Source organism: Macaca fascicularis, chromosome 2 (genome assembly GCF_037993035.2).
Source record: "Macaca fascicularis isolate 582-1 chromosome 2, T2T-MFA8v1.1".
Lineage (NCBI taxonomy): Eukaryota > Metazoa > Chordata > Mammalia > Primates > Cercopithecidae > Macaca > Macaca fascicularis.
Window position 1 is genome coordinate 36,920,467 of NC_088376.1, and position 25,326 is coordinate 36,945,792.

A 25,326-nucleotide genomic window follows, 5' to 3' on the forward strand; every position below is an offset into this window, starting at 1 on the left:
CCTTCCAGCACAGACTTCCCGTTTCACCTAGGCCCATCACACATTTCCTCCTCCACCTCTGGGGAGAGTCTGCTTATCCTTTTCTGGCTTTCAGGTGACTTAGGAAGCAGTCACTTTATTTTTATATTCTTCAAGTCCCTCCAAACTTGCCCGCTATTTCCTTAATTCATCTATTACTCAGTTAGTGTCTGCTGAGGACAGATGTGGGGACAGTCAGGCCTCCTATGCCTGCCGCCCATGTCCTTCCTTTCCCTGCTCCCACCTCTTGACCTGTCTTGCCTTTGGGCTCCACTCTCCTGCCTGGGCATCCTCTTTTCTCATTCCCAGGCTCTCCTGTCCACACTCGCCTTTTGTCCACACGTGGAGGGTTCTGGCTGTTCATGTCCCATGAGCATCTTCCTCAAATGCACAGACCTCTCCTCTGTGTGAGCCACACAGCTACAGGAAGCCCACACACACGGAAGGGGGCCTTCCTTTTCCCTGTAAGTCAAACCTTTTCCTCTCCTTCCTCTCGAAGCTGTCGTACAGAATGGTGCGCTGCCTTCTCTGCTGATGGCAAATCCTTGCAACCACCGGAGTGGGTCTACAGACATTTCTCCACCGACCAGTGAATGCCTCTTCACCGATTCTTCCAGATCTTATAAAGGACAAGGCTCCAGATTGATTTGCTTTTCCACACTCACTCTAAACCTGTGCCTCCCAGCACAAATCCCTGGAAGAGGCATCCTCCCCCCGCATGGCGGCTCAGGAAGGTGGTGGCAGCTGTCACACTGACGTTGTGCCATACCTCTATATCTGGATCCTGACTCCTTGTGTATTCTATCCCTCTGCCTAGAGCACTCTCTTGCCCCCTCTCTGGCCTTCTTGCCTGCCTAGCTCTGACTCCATCGGCAGCTCTGTTGGAACATCGCCTCTCCAGGATGCCTTTCCTGATCCCTTCTCTAGGCTACTCCTCAGCTTACAGGCTCCCCCAGGGACCTGTGAGCCTCTCTCTACCATCACACCTGCGATTCCAGGCCAGGTGTGGCTTACATGGAGATACACTCCTGAAGATCGCAGTTCAAAACACACACTGTTCAAGACTTATCAGGAAATGGATGCTGGGTCTCCCTGTGGTGACTGAAATGGTGCTTCCCTCTGGCAATGGTGCAGAGAGTTTATAATTCCTCTGGCCTGCCAGCTTGGACAGATTTTATCAGGGGCTGTGTGTGAGTATGGGTGGGTGTATTGTTGCTAATTTTTCCCAGAAGGAACATTTGAGATTATATAGTAAGCAAATATTTATTGATTATTATTCTAGACCAAGCACATTCACAGGAGACCAAGGGCCAAGCAGGGCTGCCTCCCCCAGCCCTCCAGGGGCATACTATTACTAAGATGAGGCACATGCACACAATAGTGGCAGCTATTCTCAGGGTGATATGGCAGATGCCAAGGAGCGGTACAAGTAGTGGTGCCAGAGGGGCTCAGAACACGGGAGGGTGAGGAGAGGTCCCTGGAGAAGTGAGGCTGGAGCTGGGGTTTTGAAGACAAGGAGAATTTCAGAAAGTGGAAAGGAAAAAAAGGAGTCATCCTAGTCCTAGGAGACAAGATGAGGAGGGGAAAAACCTAAGGGTGATGAGAGGTCTGGAAAAGATCCAGTTAGTCTGAGAGAGTTCCAGGGAGGTGAGAAGAGACAACCAAGTCAGAAAGAGAGTTGGCGCCTGAGAGAAGCTACCGAGTTTTATCTCCATCTGGCCATCACCGAAGACTTCTGAGCAGAGATAATGAATGTCAAACATTTCAGAAAGAGAAATCTGTAGCAGGCTAGAGGGGGAGAGGCCATGTAAGGTCTTGGGACAAGGCAAAAAAAAAAAAAAACCCTCCAGTCAGGCGGTGGCAGTGGCCAGGGGACGGCAGCGGGAGAGACACTGAGGGGAGGCAATGGCCGATGACTAGGAGATGTGGGGGATGATGAGTGCATACCTGAGTCCAAGAGAAGGGAGGGTGACGTCAGGGAAGCAAGGAGCTCAAGAAGCCAGGGGGAGCTGGGCGAGTGCGGGGAGGCAGCTTGAGGCCGTGGGGCTGGGAGACCAAGTAGAGATGTCCAGGGAGGCACTGGGAGTGTGGGAGCAGATCCAGATGCAGTCAGGCCAAGGACACAGGTCTGAGTGGTCCTCTCTTCAATTCCACAGAGAGGTCACTGAGGAGAGGGGGCAGGGAGGTAGGGATGGGGGTGCCTACAGCAAAGGGAAAAGGGTCAATGGGAGGTGTTGTGAGAGAGGCTAGGCACGTTCTGACCACCTAGCACAGTAAGACCAGTTCTCTCCTGGCTTGTAAACAGATTGTGACAACTTGAGTCACATACCTGGGGAAGGGGGTGCAGGGGGCTGACTGGCAGGAGCATTAGGAATAGATCCCTGGGTTTTAGCCTAGGGAAACTCCACTCCAGGGAAACTTTAACTTTAACTCTAAGGAAAGGCAGCCTCACTTCTGCCAACTATTCAACCTCACATCCTGGAAGAAAAGATAAGGTCCCGTCTGGTGCACCTGGAATCCAAGACCAATCCCCAATTTAAAATGGCAATCCAGTAGCAACATTTGGGATTTTGAAATAAACCCCCCTTGGGCTTTACACAATGTTGGAGCTCCCCGAGCCTGAGCTTTCCTTAGCCAGCTAAGGAAAATGTCTTGTCTTATTACGTCTGCTACCTTTTGCTTCTGCTCCCTGAGACCAGAGCTTCATGCCTTGTCAAACTCTGCACATCTGCACAATTCCCTTGCTAAGACGGAGGGCTTGCCTGAAACACAGCTGCAAGGATACCTGTTCCTAACAGAACTTCACTTGTTAAATTAGCAAGAAAGCAGGAGGACAAAGGCCTCATCACTTGGCGTATGTTCTAATACATCTGATCTCTGGCTTCTGAGAGAGCAAGGATCTGGAGCCCCATAGGTGCTGTTGGTGGGTTCACAGAGTCTTTTGTCTAGTTTTTTTTGTTTTGTTTTGTTTTGTTTTGTTTTGAGAGGGAGTCTCACTCTGTCGCCTGGGCTAGAGTGCAATGGCACGATCTCAGCTCACTGCAACCTCCGCCTCCCGGGTTCAAGGGATTCTCCTGCCTCAGCCTCCCAAGTAGCTGGGATTACAGACCCATGCCACCGTGCCCAGCTAAGTTTTGTATTTTTAGTAGAGATGGGGTCTCACCATGTTGGCCAGGCTGGTCTCAAACTCCTGGCCTCAGGTGATCCACCCACCTCAGCCTCCCAAGGTACTCGGATTACAGATGTGAGCCACCTCACCCAGCCTTGTCTAGTCTTTAGATGGGAGGAGTCTGCTTTATCTCTGGAGGCTGCACCAAGACTGGACTTTTCTCAATAGAGGGCTGGCTGCTCCTTCTGCGAACTCACCTCTTTGACTTTTCCCTGTGTCTCCCAAGGCATTTTCTCCTCCCTTTCCCCTCTGCCTTCCCCCTCTCTCTACTCCTCAGATCAACAAATACAGGCAAAGAGGGAGAGAAACATCTGCAGGGTCTGGGTAAGAAAAGGTGGGAGAAAGTGAATGAAAGATGAGAGTTGGGGGCTTCAGTCAATGCCATAGAAAATACCCAAATCCCTTCTCAGAAAAGCTCCCCCAGGTTCCACGCTGATATGAGAGAGGAAAGGAAACTTATATGCAAAGGTCAAGGCAGGAGGTCAAGAAAGGCATGCTTGCTCCTCTCCCATCAGAAAACCATGTTTAGATGATAGCAACCAGAACCTCTTCTCTTCCACCCCACCACCATGACCCCAGGGAACAAGGCGAGTAGATCACAGTGATCACCACCCTTGTGAAACGGGTTAGTCACTCAGGACATCAAGGTCTTCTCTGCACCATGAAATGTTCAGTTAAGGCATGGAAAATAAGGGCAAGAATAGCCACAAAAGGGACTGCATCAGCCAATTTCTCAAATTCCTTGCTTACCTACAGTATTTAACTTGAACCTATAAACATCATCAGTGAGAACACTCCTGACCTCAGCCTCCCAGAACATTTGCTTTTTCCAAACTATCTGGGGGCAAAAAGAGACAGAAATGGAACTCAGCCTAGCACAGCAAGCGCGTGTGCTACGAGCACTCCTACAGACTCTCCAAATTCCAATATGTGGTGGTCTTTCCTTGCTGAGAAGGCTCCGCCCTCAGCACCCTCCTGCCTTCTGGCCCAGGGGTTCTCAGGGACCGAGGTTCACAGCCCTCAGCTTTTGCCCCAGGCCACGGCAGAAAGCTCTGGGAGGCCTTCCCTGGCAAACCTAGGATGCTCCTGAAGTTCCTCCCATCAATTATAGCTCCTGCATTAGAAGCTCATGTTCCCTGGCAACCATTTGACTTGAATATCCGTTACTTCCCACCAATCACTTTAATGAATACCTTGGCCACTAGAATATTACAGCCACCTCAGTGACTGCTGTGACTGCTGTGTAGGAATCACTGCCCTGAGATGTGTTTGCCTCAGAGCAGATGTTCTTGAACTTTAGGGTATATTAGAATTACCTAGACGGCTTGTTGGAACAGTTTTCTGGGCCCCATCTCCAGTTTTTCCTTCAGTAGGTCTGGGATGGGGCCCAAGAATTTGCATTTATAATAAACCCCCATGTGATGCTAACACTGCTAGTCCAGGCACCGTACTTTAAGAACCACCACCTTAGACTCAAGTAGGTCTTCCTGAGCTGTAACCTAAATCTTTCCTTCTTGATAACTCTTTCTCGGAAACAAGGCTAAACCTCTTGTGCAAACCTATTGTATAAAACAGGGCAGCTAAAAAAAAAAAAAAAAAGCCTTTCTCTGGGGTAAAATTGATTCAATTCCTTTATTTCTCTGTACTCCCCTTGGCCATCTGCCCATCTGGGCATGGGAACTCCACACAGAGGGTCTGGCAGCACTGTTGGTGTGGGCTGAGAGCATTCCAGGACTGATCCGCTTCCCAACTACTTTGAAAATTCCGCTTCCCTCACCTAGAGTTCTCAAAGGCAAGTGCAAGGGAATGTGGTTTCATCATCTACACCTGGTTTGTTTTGGCTGGGATTTCTACCTGTATGTTTCAAGAGTCCTGAATGAAATCATCAATAAGCATCTTTAGATGAGGAAAGATTAGCTAAGCAAATACTTGACACCTACCAGTTGCAGTCCTAGGAGAAGCAGACATGAGCTCACCTACCTTTCCAGCACACGGGTGGATTCATGTCTGCAGCCCAGGGCCTGTGACCTTAGCAGTGGGTCACAGAACACATACTGGTAAGCCACATAAGGAAGGGACAGCTACATACTGGTGATATGCTGGGTATCTGATCTTTTTTTTTTTTTTTTTTTTGAGACAGAGTCTTGCTCTGTCGCCCAGGCTGGAGCGCAGTGGCCGGATCTCGGCTCACTGCAAGCTCCGCCTCCCGGGTTTACACCATTCTCCTGCCTCAGCCTCCCGAGTAGCTGGGACTACAGGCGCCCGCCACCTCGCCCGGCTAGTTTTTTGTATTTTTTAGTAGAGACGGGGTTTCACTGTGTTAGCCAGGATGGTCTCGATCTCCTGACCTCGTGATCCGCCCGTCTCGGCCTCCCAAAGTGCTGGGATTACAGGCTTGAGCCACCGCGCCCGGCCAGGGTATCTGATCTTTATGGCTTAGGCAGAATTTGTGGATAGGAGAGAAGCAGACCCCTCATGGGATTTTCAAACTGTGGGAAGGCATAGACAGAATGCCCCGTTCCAGGTCTCCTTGCAGAAGCTTACCCCAAGCATGCCTTCCTCCTCCCATCAGTGACTTCAGTAAAATACCTCTGGCTCCCCGCATCCCTCCTTTTGGGGTTTCCTATTGCTCAATGATGCTCACCATTCCTGGAGCCCTCGGCCTGCTGCTGCCACATTCTGTCCTATACCTGTCTTGAGTGCCACTGCCCTTGGTCCCCATGGCAGTCTTTTTGATGTGGCAACTCGGCTAGGCCACAGTCTGCAGTTATTCAAATACCAGTCTGGGTGTTGCTGTGAAGGGACTTTGCAGCTGTAATTAAAATACATAATCAGTTGACACTGGGTAAGAGAGATTATCCTAGATAATCTGGGTGGGCCAGACTCAATCAGTTGGAAGGCCTTTAAAGCAGAGGTTGAGAGACGAACAGAAGGCGAGAGAGGGAAAAAAACAGAGAGAAATTCCCCCTGTGGACAGCAGCTTTGGCGCTCGTAAGTTCCAGCCTGCCTGGGATCATCCCTTCCTGACTGCCTGCCCTGTGAATTTTGAATCTGCTTAGCCAGCTCCTCAAATTATGTAAGCCAAATTTTGTAATAAATAATAAATCTCTTCGTGTGTGTGTGTGTGTGTGTGTGTGTGTGTGTATCTGCTACTGTCTCTGGCTTGGTTGAACCTTGTGTTAGACAAAATAATGGCCTCCTCAAATGTCTACATCCTAATCCCCAGAACCTGTAAATAAATGCCTTATATGAGAAAAGGGATCTTGTAGACGTGATTAAGGATTTTAAATTGGGAAATTATCCTGGATTAGCTGGGTGGTCTCAATTTAATCACAAGAGTTTTTTTGTTTTTTGGTTTTTTTAGACGGAGTTTTGCTCTTATCACCCAGGCTGGAGTGCAATGGCATGATCTCAGCTCATTGCCACCTCTGCCTCCCAGATTCAGGTGATTCTCCTGCCTCAGCATCCTGAGTAGATGGAACTACAGGCATGCACCACCATGTCTGGCTAATTTTGTATTTTTAGTAGAGACAGGGTTTCGTCATGTTGGCCAGGCTGGTCTCGAACTCCTGACCTCACGTGAACCACCCACCTCGGCCTCCCAAAATGTTGGGATTACAGGTGTGAGCCACCGCTACCGCTCTCAGCCATAAGGGTTCTTAAAATAAGGAGGCAAGAGTCCAAAAAAATAAAAAATAAAAAATAAAGGTGAAAAGGAGAGCGATTCAGATGGTAAGATGCTAGTTTTGAGGATGGAGGAAGGGGCCACAAGCCAAGGAATGTGGGTGACTCTAGAAAGTGAAAAAGGCCAGGAAACAGAGATCCTCCACTAAAGCCTCCAGAAGGAACACAGCCCTACAAACACCTTAAGAAATCAAGGACTTCTGACCTCCAGAACCATTAGACAATAAATTTGTGTTGTTTTAAGCCACTCAGTTTATGATAACTTGTTACAGCAGCAATAGGAGACTAACAGCAAATTTGTCAAACTGGGGGCTTTCCAGTGAAGGAAAACAGGAATTTCTAGTTGCCAAGCATTACTCAGCCATGGAGAAGACAGAGGTTTACAGTGGAAAACAATGACCATGACTTTCAGAGAAAAGTATAGAGGGTAGGGCGAGCCCAACTGGCATGCCAGTCCAACTGTCCAAATCCTTCACACATTTTCTATTAGGTTTCTTGTAGATTATCAAGATTTCCTTGTGCATTCTATATATTCATCCCTAGTCAGTTTCAGACACTGCAAACATCTCACATTCTGGCATTCTTTTTGCTTTAAATACTCTTATCTGTTATTAAAGTAGATAAAACATCTTTCTTTAGCTAGCATTCTTCTGTTATATCTTCTTCTGTCCCTTGATTTTCAATCTTTCTGTGTCATATTGTTTTAGGTGTCTCTTTTAAAGAGCATGTAACTAGATTTTATCACTATTTTAATCCAATCTGAGATTGTCTAGCTTTGAAATAATGAGTAGTCCATTTTCATGTATTATAATTTTTGATAAATCTAGATTTGCATCAACCTGATTATATTTATATTGTGTTCCTATTTACCATGAAGCTTATTTTTGGCTTTTTTATTTTTTACCATTTCCCCCCTCCTTTTCTAGGCTTTTATTGTTTAATTAGGTTTCTTTATTCTTTACTGTCTTCTGTTTTAGAAGGTGTATTCAGTGTCTTTTGTCTTAATGATTACCCATATATTTTAAAAATTGTGACAAAATGTGGGCAACATAGAACTTGCCATATTAACCTTTTTATTATTATTTTTTGAGACAGAGTCTTGCCTAGGCTGGAGTGCAGTGGTGCAATCATGGCTCAAATGGCTCAAAGCATCCTCCGAGGCTCAAGCAATCCTCCCACCACAGCTGGCACATGCCACCATGCCTGGTTAATTTTTTTTATTTCCTTTTTTATTTTTTGCGGAGATGAGGTCTCACTTTGTTGCCCAGGCTGGTCTCAAATTCTGGGCTTAAGCAATCTTCCTGCCTCAGCCTCCCAAAATGCTGGGATTACAGGCATGAGCCACCAGTGCCCAGCCCATCTCAAGTTCAGTGGCATTAAGTACATTCACATGTTGTGCGACCATCACCATCATCCATCTCTAGAACATTTTTCGTCTTGCAAAACTGAGACTCTATACCCCTTGAACAATAACTCCCCATTTCCACTTCCCCCAGCTCCTGGCAACCACCATTCTGCTTTCTGTCTCTATGAATTTTACTATTCTAGGTGTCTCATGTAAATGGAATCATACAGTATTTTGTCTTTCTGTGACTGGCTTATTTCATTTAGAGTAATGTACTCAAGTTTCATCCGTATTGTAGCATGTGTCAGAATTTCCTTTCTTTTTAAGGCTGAATAATATTCCACTGTATGTATATACACATTTTATTTTTCCATTTATCTATTGATGTACATCTGGGTTGTTTGCACCTTTTGGCTATTGTGAATGATGCCACTAGAAACATAACAGCACAAATATCTCTTTGAGACTCTGCTTTCAATTATTTTGGATGTATACCTAGAAGCAAAACTGCTAGATCATATCATGACTCTACTTTTAATTTGTTCGGGAACTGCCACACTGTTTTCCACAGCAGCTGCATCATTTTACATTCCCACCACTAGTGCACAAGGGTTCCAATTTGTCCCCATCCTCGAAAACACTTGTTATATTCTGTTGTTTTGTTTTGTTTTTTTATAGTAGCCATCTTAATGGGTGTGATGTCACATTGTGGTTTTGATTTGTATTTCCCTAATGATTTGCAAGGTTGAACATCTTTTCACGTGCCTTTTGGCCACTTGTGTATCATTTTTAGAGAAATGTCTTTTCAAGTCCTTTGCCAATTTTTTAATTGGGTTTTTGTTGTTGAGATGTAAGAACCTTTTATATATTCTGGATATTCATCTTTCATTACATATATGATTTGCAAACATTTTCTCCCATTCTGTAGATTGCCTTCTCATTCTCTTGATTGTGTCACTTGATGCACAGAACTTTTAAATTTTGATGTAATACAATTTATTTATCTTAATTTTGTTGCCTGTACTTTCAGTATCATATCCAAGAAATCCTTGCCAAATCCAATGGTATAAAGCTTTCCCTGTGTTTTCCTCTAAGAGTTTTATAGTTTTAGTTCTTACATTTAGATCTTTCATTCATTTTAAGTTAATTTCTATATAGGGAGTAAAGTAAGCATCACTATACCGTGTGGATGGCATAAATTCTGTTTCTGATTCTATGTGATATAGCCTTGGGGTTTTAGCTTCTCAGAGGAATTTTTTACCCAGAAATGTTGTTAGAGACAAACCCCTGCTGACCCGGGAGTAGTGGGCGGGGTTTTAATTAGTTCCCTTTTCACCAAGGCACCTAGCTTTATGAATGGGTCTGAGTTTCAACGCCCCATATCATCATTGGGTACCTGTGTGAGTACTAAATTCCAGCATCCATTAGGAGTTCCTTTAGCGAATCCTTACGGGTCTAATCACACCACACACATTTCCTCCTTATTCCTTGCTGCAAGGTCAACTGGTGTCCTCATTTTTCCTGTGTTCGATTCATTCTTCATTTCTTTCACCTAAAGATTTCACTTTCTTTCTTGCGAGTTCTGCCATGTATTTAAATCTCTGGTGCTGTTCTATTTTATGTGGTGTTTGTAGGAGGAGGGATTCCACATGAACCTGTCACGTTGATGGAAACCATAATTCACAATAGCTCCTTATGGGTCATCTTACCCCACCTAACCACAGCCTTTGGAAGGAAGATAGGGACCTTGTCTGATTCAGTCATGTTCCCCATACAGAGGTTCTATATGAGAACCATGAAGGTGACTTGTTAAAATTCAGAGTCCATGACCCCAGATGCATTAAGTAGAATCCAGTTATGTCTCCCACAAAAACCAAACCCCATTCTCTCTCACAAAACCAAACCCTTTTTTCTCTCATATGATGTGCTTTGTAACTGTATTTATTTGTGATCTGTCCACTGTCTATCTCACTCATATGGGCATAGTTCACTCTGTTTTATTCATTATTGGATCTCCAGTGGTTGATGACAGAAGGTCAATAAGAATAAACGAATGAATAAATAGGTCTCTGGCATCCATTCCAACACCACTCTTGGCCTCAGAATTCAGAAACCCCTGCTGTTTACACTAGTAGAGTTTTACCTTTCAAACAGTGGATGGTCAATAAACTCTCTCCAACGACTGGGTGAAAACCCACCCAAGAATGTTCCCCACATCCTCCCAGGCTCAGGACCAGACCCCTCGTTAGCACCTAGCAGATCCCATCCTGGCTTCCATCCTCACCACTTCACCATCAGGCCTACTCTTCCTACATGGCAAGGAGCTGATCAGATACATTTGCTTCTCTAAGATGTTTGGCCAAACCTTAGGGCGAATTCCTACACTCTGAGTCAGCCCCTGGGAGTGGGCAGCAGAAGAGCAGAGAGCACGGATTCCTGGACAGAATCACTTCTTGATCTTCCCAGAAAAGAAAAAGCTCCACATTCTTGCCTCCCTTTAAGACTTAAAGTATTGTTATCTGACTTTGCCTCAATTTCTGGAAAGCCATGACTCAAATGTGACAACAGATGGAAAAATGCAGTGGGAACAGTGATGGCATTGCAGGGGTCAATCCTTCTAGACAACCCCATCCTCTTGGCTGCAATCCCAGCTGCATCCTTGGTCCACCCTCAGGTAATCGGAGAAGAGCCACTTCCATTGTACGTCACATTTTATATACTACAATGAGATGTCTTAGTACACCTGCCAAAGGAAGCTGGGGCATGACCATAGACTGTAGGGTTTTTTAACTAAGAGATTTTTCTAAGTATAAATACAGGACATGTTTACTGTAGAAAATGGAAAACACTGAAATTCACAAAGACAAAAACAAAACCATTTATAGGTTTCACACACAGTATAGGTACATGCCCTTCAAGTCTTCTTGCTCTGTATACTGTGATTTTGACAAATTTGGATCATCTGTACATATGCTTTTCTATCCTGCCTTCTTTAGTTAACATTAGAGAATGAACTCTTCCCCCAAATTTCAACTATCCTCCATAAGACTTTTTAAAAAACAATTTGTATGTATTTTATAGATGGATGTCCCACGATTTATGTATTGACTCTCTGACTGCTAGATATACAAGTCACCTCCTCACTGTAAGTTTCTGAAAAGGTGAGTCATATGATAAAGCACTGTGCAGCTGACTGGGTTCCCATTTATTCTTTCACTTAGAAATCAAGAGTTTAAGCCACTTGATTGCCCCACACCCATGCAGGGTGTAAATGCTCATGTGCCACACAGCTGGAGTGTGTGTCTAGGCTCACAACCATGGGTCAGGGAATGTGCAACGAAAGAAGAAACTGAGGAATGAAGACCTTCAGGACCACCATTGACGAACTTGGCTTGGAAAAATACAGCAATAGATATAAATAGGCAGTTCTGGTGGGTCTACTGGTATAAAGTAATCAAATAGCAAAGTCTGGCTCAACAGTTTGTGGTTTGTAGTGAAGCACATAGAGGAAAAAATCTTAAGACGGGGACTCCCAGAGAGTCCCAATTCCAGCTCTGTCACTGTGGAATGAGGCAATTCCCATGGGCTGCCTCCCAATGTCCTGCAATACATACCTCACAGTATGGCAGGGAGGGTTTAGTCAGATAGTGCTTCTGAAAGGGCCTCCCCTTGTCCATATTATCTCAGTAAATTGGGTATATAATGGGTACTCCCAGCAAGAGGCCTCAAGGGTATTTGCATTCACAGCTAAATATCCATACACTGCCCTGTGTTTCACCATATGTGTGTCCTAAGGAAATGTGCCCATATTTGTGATAGTAGCTCAGAAAATTATAATTGCTGCTAAAAATGTATTGGTGCTAAGGGTGGTGTATTAGTCCGTTTCACACTGCTATAAAGATACTACCTGAGACTTGGTAATTTATAAACAAAAGGGGTTTAATTGACTCACAGTTCCACATGACTGGGGAGGCCTCAGGAAACTTACAATCATGGCGGATGGTGAAGGGGAAGCAAGGCATATCTTTATAAGGCAGCAAGAGAGAGAGGCAGAGAGAGCGAGAGGAGAGTGCAAAGGGGGAACTGCCAAACACCTTAAAAGCATCAGATCTCAGCTGGGCGCGGTGGCTCACGCCTGTAATCCCAACACTTTGGGAGGGCGAGGTGGGCAGATCACGAGGTCAGGAGTTCAAGATCAGCCTGACCAACATGGTTAAACCCTGTCTCTACTAAAAAAATACAAAAATTAGCTGGGCATGGTGGCATGAGCCTGTAATTCCAGCTACTCAAGGGGCTGAGGAAGGAGAATTGCTTGAACCTGGGAGGTGGAGGTTGCAGTGAGCCAAGATCGTACTGCACTCCAGCCTGGGTGACAGAGTGAGACTCTGTCAAATAAATAAATAAATAAATAAATAAATAAATAAATAGCACCAGATCTCCTGCAAACTCACTCACTATCACAAAAACGGCATGGGGGAAACTGCCCCTATGATCCAATCACCTCCCACCAGGTCCCTCCTCAGACATGTGGGGATTACAATTCATGATGAGATTTGGGTGGGGACACAGAGTCAAACTATATCAGGTGGGAATTCTAAATATTTGTGATTTTAAGGCAATCAAAACAGGCTTGACTAATGCCGAACCCCAGTCTTTATAAATTTTACACATTTACACATTAAATTTTGTCTTTTTTTTTTTTTTTTGAGATAGAGTCTCCCTCTGCTATTGCCCAGGCTGGAGTGCAATGGCACGATCTCGGCTCACTGCAACCTCCGCCTCCTGGGTTCAAGCAGTTCTCCTTCCTCAGCCCCCAAGTAGCTGGGATTACAGGTATGCATCACCACACCTGGCTAATTTTTGTATCTTTAGTAGAGAGAGGGTTTCATCATATTGGCTAGGCTGGTCTCGAACTCCAGACCTTGTGATCCGCCCGCCTTGGTCTCCCAAAGTGCTGGAATTACAGGCATGAGCCACTGTGCCCAGACTACACATTAAATTTACACATGGATTCATTGGGCCCATGATGTGGCAGTCCTGGGACTGAGGACTGAAGAAGAAGGAGGCTTGAGCTGCTGTGAGGAAGATCTCAGCTGTGCAGAAGGCAGCGTCCTGATACAAGCACAATTTCAAAATGAAATTGACAACCACAGCCCTGTGAGTTCACTTTCCAAGTCAGGGACATGTTACAGAGGTGGAGTAGGTGCCATATACAAGGCTGGTTCTTCATTAACTTGGACCTGCCACATACCACGCTGTTGTATGTGGGGTACAGCCCTGGAGCACAGGCTGGGACCCAGAAGACCTGTTCCTGCTAGCACTGGGCGAGATGCCCTGTGTGCGGGGTCTGTTTGCCCTCTGGCAATGAAGCCAGGGAATGTTGTCTCCAGTGAGCCCCTTTTCTCCTTCCTCCAGAGAGATGTTGTCCATTAGAGGCTGGAGGGTGGAGTCAATGACCTGTCTAGGATACTCCATGAAAGCTCCCAAAGTTGGGGAACAGTGACAGCTGGGGTATGAGAACAGAGGGAGGCGGGGGGTAAGAAGGAGGAGTGTGAGAGATGACGTGGGCACAGATCTGGGGGCTGATGAGAGCATCACAAACTCGCAAGGTCTAGTGCAGGGGGCATCATGGGAGGGTCTTTGTTGGTTCCACGGGTCCTGGGCCACTTTCCAGCTGCTGCCACAAAGCCTGAGACACTCACATGAGTGGTGACCAGGCTCCTGGCAGTGACCAGAACCAGCAATGAAACCTTTGTGATCTGGGACATCAGGCGTTGGGGGCCACACATGTCCCAGCAATGCCCACCTTCAGAGCTTAGTTTGGCTTTCAGAGGAGGGTGGCCCTAACTACCTGGTTTTCTATTTCAACCCTGCTGAGCAGTCCACAGTTAGAGGGGCTTCTGGGAGAGGGGAGACAGTATTCTACTAGAAACAGTGAATCAAGTGACTCGGGAGTAATGAGTTCTGCTAGCTTCACTCTGGGAAACACACATGGAAGGGCAGGTGAAGATTTTAACGCCACACAAGAGAAACCTGGTAAATGTGCTACAATGTTCTGGGTCTGCCTTGTGCTACCGTGAGCTCCCCATCAGAACTCTGCAAGCCGAGGCAAGGACAGCAAAAGGATTCCTGCGTCTTTGAGCCGATGAGCTTTCTCATCACTGTCTAGTCTGAAATTCAATAATTCCATAAGCCAGGAAGCACCGTCTTTCAATAGCTCAGCTTTATCATCATTTATACAGATTCTATACAATAAGATGTTTAAAAACACTATAAAAATCATGACCAGCAATGAAGGTGGGAAGCTAGGTGGGAGGACTTCTACATAGAAACCAGAGAGGGCACTGAGCCCCACCGCCGTGCAGAGGCCCAGCAACTGCCATCCTGGCTCTCACTTGCCTGCTCTCTGGAAGTTCCCCATTTCTTCTCCCCGTAGGTCCCTAGGGTTCATTTCCATTCTTGGACACCATCCCTGGCTCTCCTTGGCACCTCCCCTGCACCACAGTTAGAAGGTGCGAGTTTGTTCTTGTAAAATGTCACAGCAAGGGAGGCAGTGAGGTGACCAACTCCTTCTAATTTGCTCACAACTTTCCCAGTTTCAAAACTGAAAGTCTCGTGTCTTAACCCACTCAGTCCCGGGCAAATGAAGACATTTGGTCATCTTGGAAGGCAGGGAACTTACAGGCAATTTTTTCTTGGAAACCTGGGAGACTTTCAGGGAGCCAGGTATAAACAGCAACACCTAGTAATGAGCTTCACCCAGTAGATACTCAATAAATGCTTACAAAATAGACACTCAATAGATGCTTACAGTAGACACTCAATAAATGCTCACTGAGTGAGTGAGGTCCTGGCTCCACGTCAGTCTCAGCTCCCAGACACGTATCCCAAATACACTGTAAATCAAAGGTACAGGAGGAAGTTTTCAAAAGGGCTTGTGGCACTAGGGAAGAATGACTTGTAAAACAGTCTGAGAAAGAGATCAGTTTAATCCTATTCTGCAATCTCTTTGGCAGCCAAACAAGCAGCAGAAGTGTGACTCTGGAAGCCTGCTTTCCAAAACTCCACCCTTCCCTTCAACTGCTGTCCCTATGCCCCAGGCCAACAGGGCCTCACTGTGCTCTCTAGCTGGTTCTGTCTGGTGGTGTCCCACGGGGCCTGGACCAGGAATTTTCTGATGTCCACGCCTCACACACCTGTCCCACTTAAACTGTCTAGGTACCGTTCCCTCTGCACCTGACAAGCTGGCTGGGTAAGCCAACCACATAAACTAGTTCCAATGTGAGGTCTGCCTGTGTTGTATTTTCCAAACTCAATTCACTGTACCTGGGAGTCCATATCTGGGAGAGCCGAGTTAGACACACACACCTTCCTAGAGCATCAATGTTACTCCAAGGTTTGGAGAGAAATATGACATATTATTTGGAAACACATAGATTGTGGAGGATGATACATCATTCATTTGATTTTAAGATAAAGTATAAAAATATATCAAAGAAATGTAATAATCAGGAGTCAGGCCACATCCCCAGACATCTCCCCTCACCCACCTTATCCTACCCCTACATGGAAACTTCTTCATTCCATTCTAGAATTCAGGGCCTCTTGGTGGGGCAGTTTGATAAACAGTAGCTCAAGGTAGCCCTCTCTCTGATAACACAGGTATTTTAACTGAGGCTGTCTGTGCTCTAGGCCAGCATTTCTCAAGGGTGTTGGATGGAGCAGTTTTTAGACATAAACAAGTATGACTGATATTTGGGTAAACAAAATGAAACTTGTCATCAGGACTCTCAGCTTCCTACAGGATTCCAGTAGTGTGCCACATTTCTGAAGGTAGGGGTCAGCCCTGTTTGGGGGTGGGAGACAGTGCCAAATGCTGACCAGACTGAGTTTCTGAAGGTCACAAGTCCTGGGGTTAATGCTCTGGCTGTGTCTGAGCCTCCAGTGTATCCCTGTGAGCCTCCACAGCCTTTCCCTTCAGCGGGGCAAAGAGGCTGGAAAGAGGCTCAGGAAGAGAGCTGCTGGCTGCAGAGTATCATCCCATCCTTCAACCCCTCAGTGCAGTCTCAGACTTCCTGCCTCAGTTTCATCTCCACCCCTGGGCAAATTTAATCCATCCCAAACAGTAAGACACACTCAGGGAATCAAGGTCCTCTCAACTTGAAAGGACTGGGGATTGCTCAAAGACAATCTGGGTGCTTTTGCCAGGTTTCATAACAGGTCTCCTAGAAGAGTCCAGACCTAACTGGCCCTGCTCCTAGTCTCATCTCAATCAGCAACTTAAAATCATGAGATAAGAATCTAAGAGTCTGAAAGGACCTCAGAGATCACTGAGCTCAGGCCCAAATGCTGGTGGACGAGAGAATCCAGAGCTGAGAGGTGTTCTGTAGTCATGGGAAGAATAGGAGCGAGACGACCAGGTGGGAATTCCTGCTTTGCCAGTTACTGGATATGTGGCCTTGGATGAGCCTTGGTTTCCTCAACAGTGACATGGAGATGCTGATACCTCTCTTGCAGGGCTGTCATTAAGATTAGAAAAAAATTAGGAATATAGACTTGAAAATCAGCTTCAAGGGGAAAAAAAACATACCAATCAGCTAAGGGCAGAAGAAAAGCTGGAGCACATAAATACATAAGATCCCACTCACTTACCAAAAGCAAGCGTTAAACCTGCCCTTAAATCTTCCTAAAAGCCAGAATAGAAGGGAAACTGAACAGGTAATAAAATTTGGTATCTGTAAGATAAACACATACCATTGCCAAGTAAAACCAAGCTTTTATCTAACTTCAGGACTTGCTCTACATTACTCACAATAGCCAAGATATGGAATCAACCTCAGCATCCATCAGTGGATGAATAGGTAAGGAAAAATGTGGCATGTATACACATGGAGTATTATTCAGCCTTTAAAAAGGGGAAAATCTTGTCAGTTACTACAACATGGGTGAATCTAGAGGACATTACGCTAAGTGAAATAAGACAGGCACAGAAAGACAAATACCTCATGATCTGACTTAAATGCAGAATCTAATAAAGCTGAACTCATAGAAGTAAAGAGTAGAATGATGGTTATCAGAGGTTGGGGGTAGGGTGGGAAGGGGGGAATGGGGGGTGATTGATTCAAGGTACAAAGTTTCAGATACATGGGAGGAATAGATTTTGAGATCTGTTGCATAGCAGAGTGACTACAGTCAACAATAATGTAATATATATTTTAAATTAGTAAAGAGTAAATTTCCAGTGTCTCAACATAAAAAACGATAAGCAAGGTCATGATACATTAATTAGCTTGATTTAATCATGCCACATTGCACACATATATTAAAACATCACATTGTACTCCATAATGTATACAATTATGCCAATCAAAAACTTGTCAATCAAAAATAATAATTTTTTAAAGAAAATAAAGATGGATGGGCTCATCAACTAAAAAAAAAGACTTGCTTTAGCTTCAGGAATGAAGACAGACTGCTATCAGCAGAAAAATATACACATAGATCAACAAAACAAAATTAAAAACCCAGAATAGATCACACAAGTACAACCAACTGATTTTTGACAAAGGTGCAATGGCAATTCAATAAAGGATAGTCTTTTCAAAAAAAATGGTGGAGAAACAACTGGATAGCAATAGGTAAAACAACAAACAAACAAAACACCTTAACCTAAACCTTCCACCCATTCAAAAATTAACTCAAAATAGAAAATAAGTTTAAATGTAAATGAGAAAAAAACTTTTAGAATGAAATATAGAAGAAATCATTCGGAAACTAAGGTTTGGAGAAGAGTTTTTAGACATGACACCAAAAGCAGGATCCAGAAGATTGAAAATTGATAAATTAAAATTCATCAAAATTAAACATTTTTCTCCGTAAAATACCTTGTTAAGAGGATGAAAAAATAAGCTACAGTCTAGAAGAAAATCATTTCAGACTGCATACCCAACAAGGGACTTGTATCTAACATATATAAAGAACTCTCAAAATTCAACTGTTAAAACAAAAGATTACAATTAAAAGATGGGCAAAATATAGGGAAAAAACATTTCAATGAAGAGGAAATACAAATGGTAAATAAGCACATGAAAAGATGTTCAATATTACTAGCCATTAGGGAAATGCAAAACAAGACCATGATGAGGTGTCACTATTCATACCTGTTAGAATTGCTAAAATAAAAATTTGTGACAATACCAAATATTGATGAGGTGTCACAGCAACTGGGTCTCTCACATATTGCTGGTGAAAATGTAACTGGTGTGATCACTCCAGAAAACAGTTCAGCAGTTTAAAAGTATCTCACCATGCAACTAACATATAACCCAGCAAACACACTTGAGCATTTACGCTAGAGAAATGAAAACGTCCACACAAAATCCTTTACACAATTGTTCATAACAGATTTATTTGTAATAGCCCCCAGATGGAAATAATCCAAATGTCCTTCAATAAGTGAACGTTTAAACAAATTATGGTATAGTCATACCATGGAATACTACTCAGCAATAAAAAGAAACAAACTATTGATACACAAAACAACTTGGATGGATCTCACGGGCATAATGCTGAATGAAAAAAGTCAAAAGGTCACAGATTGTATGACTCCATTTATATAACATTCTCAAAGTGATAAAATTATACAGGTGGAGGGGACAGATTAGTGGTCACCAGGGGTTAGAGATGGTAGTCACGAAAGTGAGGGGACATGACTGTTAACGGTCAGCACAGGAGAAATCCTTGTGGTGTCGGAATAGTTCTGTATCTTGAAGTGGTGGGGTGGTGGTTACACAAATCTTCATATGTGATGCAATGGCACAGAACTATACACACACTTGATAGCAATGTCAATGTTCTGCTTTTGATATTATACTGAAATCATATAAGATGCAACCACTGGCAGAAACTAGGTAAAGCCTACACAGGACCTCTAAGTACTATTTTTCCTATGAATCTATAATTATTATAAAATAAAAAGTTTTTTAAAAAATTCTAAATCAATCATTTTGTTTGGCACTAGGAACTCAGCTGACTTTCTCTATGGTGGCTCATGAGGCCCCAGGTTCTGCAGTGACAACCATCTGTGTTGATCCTCTGGGATACAGACAGGTGCAGATTCACACAGCTGTCCTTCCTCAACAGAAACAGAATGGGATGGCCAAGCACATGTTAGTGAACCTAACTTCAGAATAGGGCCCAAACTAGCCTGGCTCTGTGCAGGCTTCCTGATGGGCTCATTTGCCCTGGGAGCATCCCTGGCTGCTTAGTTCCACCATGACTGGCTCTCAGGCTCTGGCCCATAAATGGTCTGAAGGCCAGCGCCACCACAGGCAGAAAGGGGATTGAAGTGAGTGCTGGGGCTGGTTAAAGACATGGGGCAGGATAAAACTAAGTGGGGGTTGAGAAGAGGGAGAATGAAGAGGGGCAAGGCCAGGGGACTCCCTCCATTCCTCTGCATACACCCTGGTCTGTTACACAAGCAAGACAAAAGAAGGCAAAGGGAAGCCATGTGCCCCTCTCAATGTTCCAACATCACTTCTGGATCTCTCAGAATGGAAAAAACAGGTAGTCACCGTCATAACAAAAGACAATGATCAGAAAGAGGTGAAATCAGCTATGTATATTGCGAAACATACAACACTGTTCCACTTGTTCCGTGTGAGTACCACCAGAAGACAAACTGAAAGCTAAGGAGGGCTTTGAGCATCATCCAGGAAGAGGAGGTTTGAGTGACCCATGGTCCACCTGACTACCCATTCCAGTTGTTCTTCCTTTCTCCCTACAAGCAGGGGAAGCAGGCCTCTCAGGAGGCAGATGCCTAGGAACAGAACAATGCTGTCCTCAACGTTAGAGAAACACCACCCCTGGGGAGGAGTGGGCCTATCTTAGCACACTGGAAGGAATTCTTGGGTTCAGGGGATTCTCTTGAGAGTGTTTTCCTGAGCATGAATCTGGTTGCTGGGATAGAGCACTTTGCTCTGGAAACTGATTAGTTAAGCAAGCCCAAGATGCCTCCCCATCGCTGGGGGTCAGAAGCCTCAGGAAGGGATGGACATAGGCCAAGACAAAGTAATTCTCCTCTACTTCTTGGTCCTCCCAGGTCAGAAGTCACCAGGGCCACTGAAGCCAAGCTGTGAGGTTTGCCTTTCCCTTCTTCCCACTATTCTCCAGCCCTCAGTCTCCACTGGGATATTCCCTCACTGATTGGATATACATTACTTCACTACACTGGAGCTCTGGGTGTGTGATTTCCTGAAATTTGGTAGCAGTCACCAACCACTCCTTCTATAAGATAACCTCAGTTTGGTCCCGAGGGCAAGTTTTATTTTAAGGAGAAAGAGAGTTTCCTGAAGCCGCCAGGATAAGTCAGCTGCAAAAGCTGCCTCCCATCCCCACCCTCAGGATTACTAAATGAACCTGTTTTTAATTTAGCATTCCGGACACTGAATGCTGAACAGTGATTGTGGAGCAGATCTTTGCTTCTTAAGATTCCTGACTGGGCGCAGTGGCTCACTCCTGTAATCCCAGCACTTTGGGAGGCCAAGGAGGGTGGATTACCTTAGGTCAGGAGTTCAAGACCAGCCTGGCCAAAATGGCAAAACCCCGTCTCTACTAAAAAAAAAAAAAATACAAAAATTAGCCAGATGTGGTGGTGGGCGCCTATAATCCCAGCTACTCAGGAGGCTGAGGTGGGAGAATTGCTGGAACCTGAGAGACAGAGGTTGCAGTGAGCCAAGATGGCGCCAGTGTACTCCCCCTGGGCAACAGACCGAGACTCAATCTCAAAAAACAAAACAAAAACAAAAACAAAAAAAATCCTGTAAGCCAGAGGCAACAGAGACTGTAAATTAAATCTGGTTTACTACCGCAGGAGAGGAGACACATAAAACCCACCTGAGAGCTGCCACATTCTGGAGATGACAGTTATGAAGAGGGAAAGCGTATCAGCCCGTTAGCCATTGAGAGCATCCATCCTGCAGCCACTGCTGCTCCCCTTGGTCACAGCTGGGATGTGTGTGTCACCAGGGCCCAGAGAAATCACTGGCCACTGGGAATAAGCACACCCCTGCTAAACCAGTGTTAACTAGCATAGTGTTGATGGTGAGGGCCAACTTGAACAAGGGTTTGGGTCTTTGACTCTGAAGTCTCACATACCTGGTTCCTCTATAGTCCACCCCTTTCTGGTTATGAGAACAATTTCACAATGCCTTGTTTTCCTCATTACTAATGAGGACAATAATAGTATCCATTCAATAGGGTTGTAATGAGGATTAAATACAGATAAAGTATTTCCATAGTTCCTGGTACACTCATACAGCTCAAATACTGTTAGCCACTATTACTATTATTTTAATCATCATTATTATTATTAAATGTAGTTTTTCTTAACTAATAACTATGTCTCATGGAATTGGTGGAACAATCATTCCTAAATGTTTGAACATGAACAAATCCTATTTGTTGAAGCAAGAATTGATCTCAGATGGGTACTGATCCTGAGAGCACAGCATGGTTTACAACGCCCTTTTCCTATGCCTCATTCCACATAATCCTCATTGAGTCCCATGAGCTGGTTATTGGTCAATTACCAGCTTTTTCAGGTAAGGACCCTGAGGCCCTGGAAAGGTAAGAAATGCTTCCCTGCATCATCCCATTAGTAGGTGGCTGGGATGGGACCTTGGATCTGAGTCTTCTGGCTTTATCCACTTCCCCTAAACTATATGGTTTGTAGGTATTTGCAGGAATGTCCAAAGTCGATTGGTTAGTCTGTCCAGCAACAAGGAATCTAGACAAATGACAGACCCTCTGGTCGAGTGTCCCCTGTTCCCACTATGTCATACATGTCCCAAGATATGTGCAACCCATCCCCCACTGCGAGGTGGCAGGGCTATGACAAGCACTCTCACTGAGAGGAAATATTCCTTCAAATAGCAGAGCTTCCAGTTATTGCCCCAGGAGGGAAAGGCGCAAGTGACTTTAACTGGTGGAATTTGAGATTCAAGATTTATCTTGGACACCATAAGCTATCCAACCTTGTATCTGGTTTCAGACTGATGAGTGGAGTTAAGTGGAAGTCGCTCCAAACTCTGGTCTTACAATTACTGTGGATCAAAGGAGGTGATGACTAACAGAATCTCATTTTTAGAGTCAAGAAAAACTCTTAACTGGCATGAGCACTTAACTCCTTTAGGAGGCCAATTGGCCTGAGCCCAGCCCTCAGGTACATGTGGATAAATCATCGACACATGAGAAATCATCTTATTTATATAGATCTCCAAAGAAATTGCTGGCATAAACAGTTATTTTAGGGAACCAGGATGGGTTCTAAATGGATCAATCTTATTCAGCCTTTCCCTCACTGTCAGGAATCTGTCCTGGATACCCATCCCTCCTGCCCTTCTTGGTGAAAATGAAGGGAGGTTGCTCCACCCTAGTTCCTGTAGAGGCCCCTTTCTTTAGACTATCTAATCCTAGTCCCCACCCTTTCCTCTCAATTCCTAATTTATAAATACCAAAGGTTCCAAAATTCCCTGATGAAACTTCTCCAAAATGGTGGAACCAAAACTGCACACAACATTTCCATCCAGCTCTGGCCAAAAACGAGGAGATTTGGAGATTATTTTAAACTATCTCAAAATTTCTGTTGCTTATCCATATCCAACTACAAACTCAATTCAGCCTGTATTTATTGTGGTGCAGAAAGAGCAGAAGCAGGAGTGGAGATCCCAGCTGAGTAAGTATGCAGGTGAGATCCACTCTGACCTCCAGATCCCTTTCTGTTTGACACATATAACCAGTGCACCGATACCCCTTCCACAAAAGGATGACACCATCATCCCTTTGTGTAATCTGGCTTCCCCTTAATTGCACCACTGGAGGCTTTATCCAGTCCCATCTGACTGTATGGTTGTGGGAAACAGCCTCTCTACACCAGAATCCCACCCTGACCAGAAGAGGCCTTGATGCAGTCTCTGCAGTCTCCCACACCCTCACGGCAGCAGCTCTGCCCTCTCAGGAGGTATCTTCCATTGTTACTTCTGCCTAGCCAGAATGGGCAAAACAGCCCGAGTGTGGATTGAACCATTCCAGGTCCTCCTGGACCTGTGAGGGAGTGGAAAGCCATTTCCGACCCCTGGGAAAGGTGCTCTCATCCTAAGAGCTGCCAACACCCTATCTTCTCACCCGCTCGGCATATCTTGCCTGGTGAGTGGCACCTGCTTAGACCTTACTGAACCGTGAGAGCCGTGGCCTTCCTGGGGTCATTTCCAGATCAGGGAAGCCAATCCGAGCACGCGGGTTTGTTGCCAGCCTGGGGGAAGCTGCCCGCTGAGAGAGAATTCTCAACATAACCGCGAGCAGCACAGCCAGGTAGCAGAGCCCCCCACCTCCGTTGGCGGGAGAAGAAAGCCTGGGGAAGGAGAACATCCCTTAGGCCACCCACCCCAGGACGAGGGGGCTCGGACGAGACACAGTCTGTCCCTCAACGCGCGGGTGGCCCCCTGGCACCTCCAAGCCCATCCCACTGACGAAGTAACCGCCCGCTGGAGGCCGAAAAAGGGTTCCTCGAGATAATCTTTTTCAATCACCGAGCAGGACAATTCTCTCGCTTAAAACTCTGCCTGAAGTTGTCCCAGTAAGCAGTAAGCAGGTACTTCCATTGTCCCATTACTTACTCCGATAAAGGCGTGTGAACACACACACACACACACACGCACACAAGCGTGCGCACAGACACACACACTCGCACACACACGCCCAGCACGCGTCGCCCGGGGATGAGATCCGAGCGCAGCACGGGAGGGAGCTCGGGGCTTCGCAGCGCCTCCTGGCTCCGGCAGACAGACACGGGTGCCCAGCCGAAGGTGCGCCCGGCGCGGCCCCGGCCCGGACGACCCCGCGTACTCCGCTCACCTTAATGTTGCCGAAGACCGAGCGGGCACAGCGGCCGGCTCGGCTGGAAGAGGCGTCGCTGCCCTGGGGCGCGCCGAGCTTGGGCAGGAGCCCCATGGCTGAGGGCGGTTGGCCGGGCGCGGAGCAGCGCGGGGGCAACGGGCCCCGGGGCTAGGGACCTGGCGCGCGGGGGCCGGGGCGCCTCGGGCTGGAGCGGCTGGGCGGGTGAGAGGCGAGCGCGGCGGCGGCGGCCGGAGGAGATTCGCGGAGCCGAGACTGAGCCAGGGAGTGCGCGCCCAGAAGTTTTTATAAGTGGCAGCCGCCGATGATGAAACCCGCTCCAATAAGAAAGCTGTCTGAAACCCTCCTCCCTCTTTTACTCGGGTGTCAAAGGCGCTGCGAGCCCCCGCCCCTCCGCCGCCACCGCCCCCTCAGACAGGTGTGACGCCGCAGCGACCCGCTAGGCTTGACTGCCCCGGAGAAGATCCCGCCTGCGGGGAGGCGGAGAGGGAGGGAAGGAGGTGGCGGGCCGGGGGAGGGGAGGTGAGGGCTGTGCGGGGGCAGGAGGCTGCAAGGGGGTGGAGGCTCCTGCGGACTGGCGAAGAGAGGGTGGGTGAAGCGAAGGTGGGTGACTGGAGGGGATGGAGAAAGAGGTTGGCAGGGCTGGGGGGCAGGAAGGCTAGGGTATGAGGAGGCCCGAGGCGGGCGCTGGAGGGGCCAACGGGATCCAGGGGGTGGAGGGGAGCCCCGGCACCCCTCCCGACGCTCTTGGGGAGATTTACGGAGCCAGTCTCTGCTTGTTTGCACTCGCTGAAAACCTGGGCCCTCAGTTCCGGTGATGGCTCTGAGACTCGCTGCAGCTCTGTTTGTGTTGAGGACTGATTTATATTTAAACTGCTCTTTGCGCTGGAGAGGGGGCTGGGCAACAAGGTGAAAAGGTGGGGGCTGGGCCCGAAGTCTCTGGACCTGAGCCAAGGTAAACTGCAGGGGCTGTCAAGTGTCGGCATGGCTGGGTCTGGCCTGGGGTGCTGGGGGGAGGGGTAGAGGGGGTGGGAGGGTGTGGACAAACGAGACTCACCCCACTGACCTCCTTCTCAGTGCTGGCATGAATAGTGGGTTTATTTTTTCCCCAAGATTTTTTACCACCAGGATTCCAAGCGCGGAGAAGAGACAGTGAGGCTTCTCAAGGGAAGGATAACAAGGTTCTTCCAAAAGCAGC

General features: G+C 46.3%; 1 protein-coding gene across 3 annotated transcripts in view; it reads right to left on the minus strand.

Moving 5' to 3' along the window:
* The window catches only part of SLCO2A1 (solute carrier organic anion transporter family member 2A1), a 97,550-nt gene extending 73,165 nt beyond the window's left edge, over positions 1–24,385 (minus strand). For all 3 annotated transcript variants that reach the window (XR_012430707.1, XM_074031057.1, XM_045386971.2), the window contains exon 1: positions 24,129–24,385. Coding sequence is in view for 1 of the 3 variants with exons in the window: in XM_045386971.2 (XP_045242906.1) it covers positions 24,129–24,224 (96 nt within the window). In the remaining 2 variants the exon portion in view is untranslated. The remainder of the gene's footprint in view (positions 1–24,128) is intronic.
* Between the last annotated feature and the right edge of the window lie 941 nt (positions 24,386–25,326).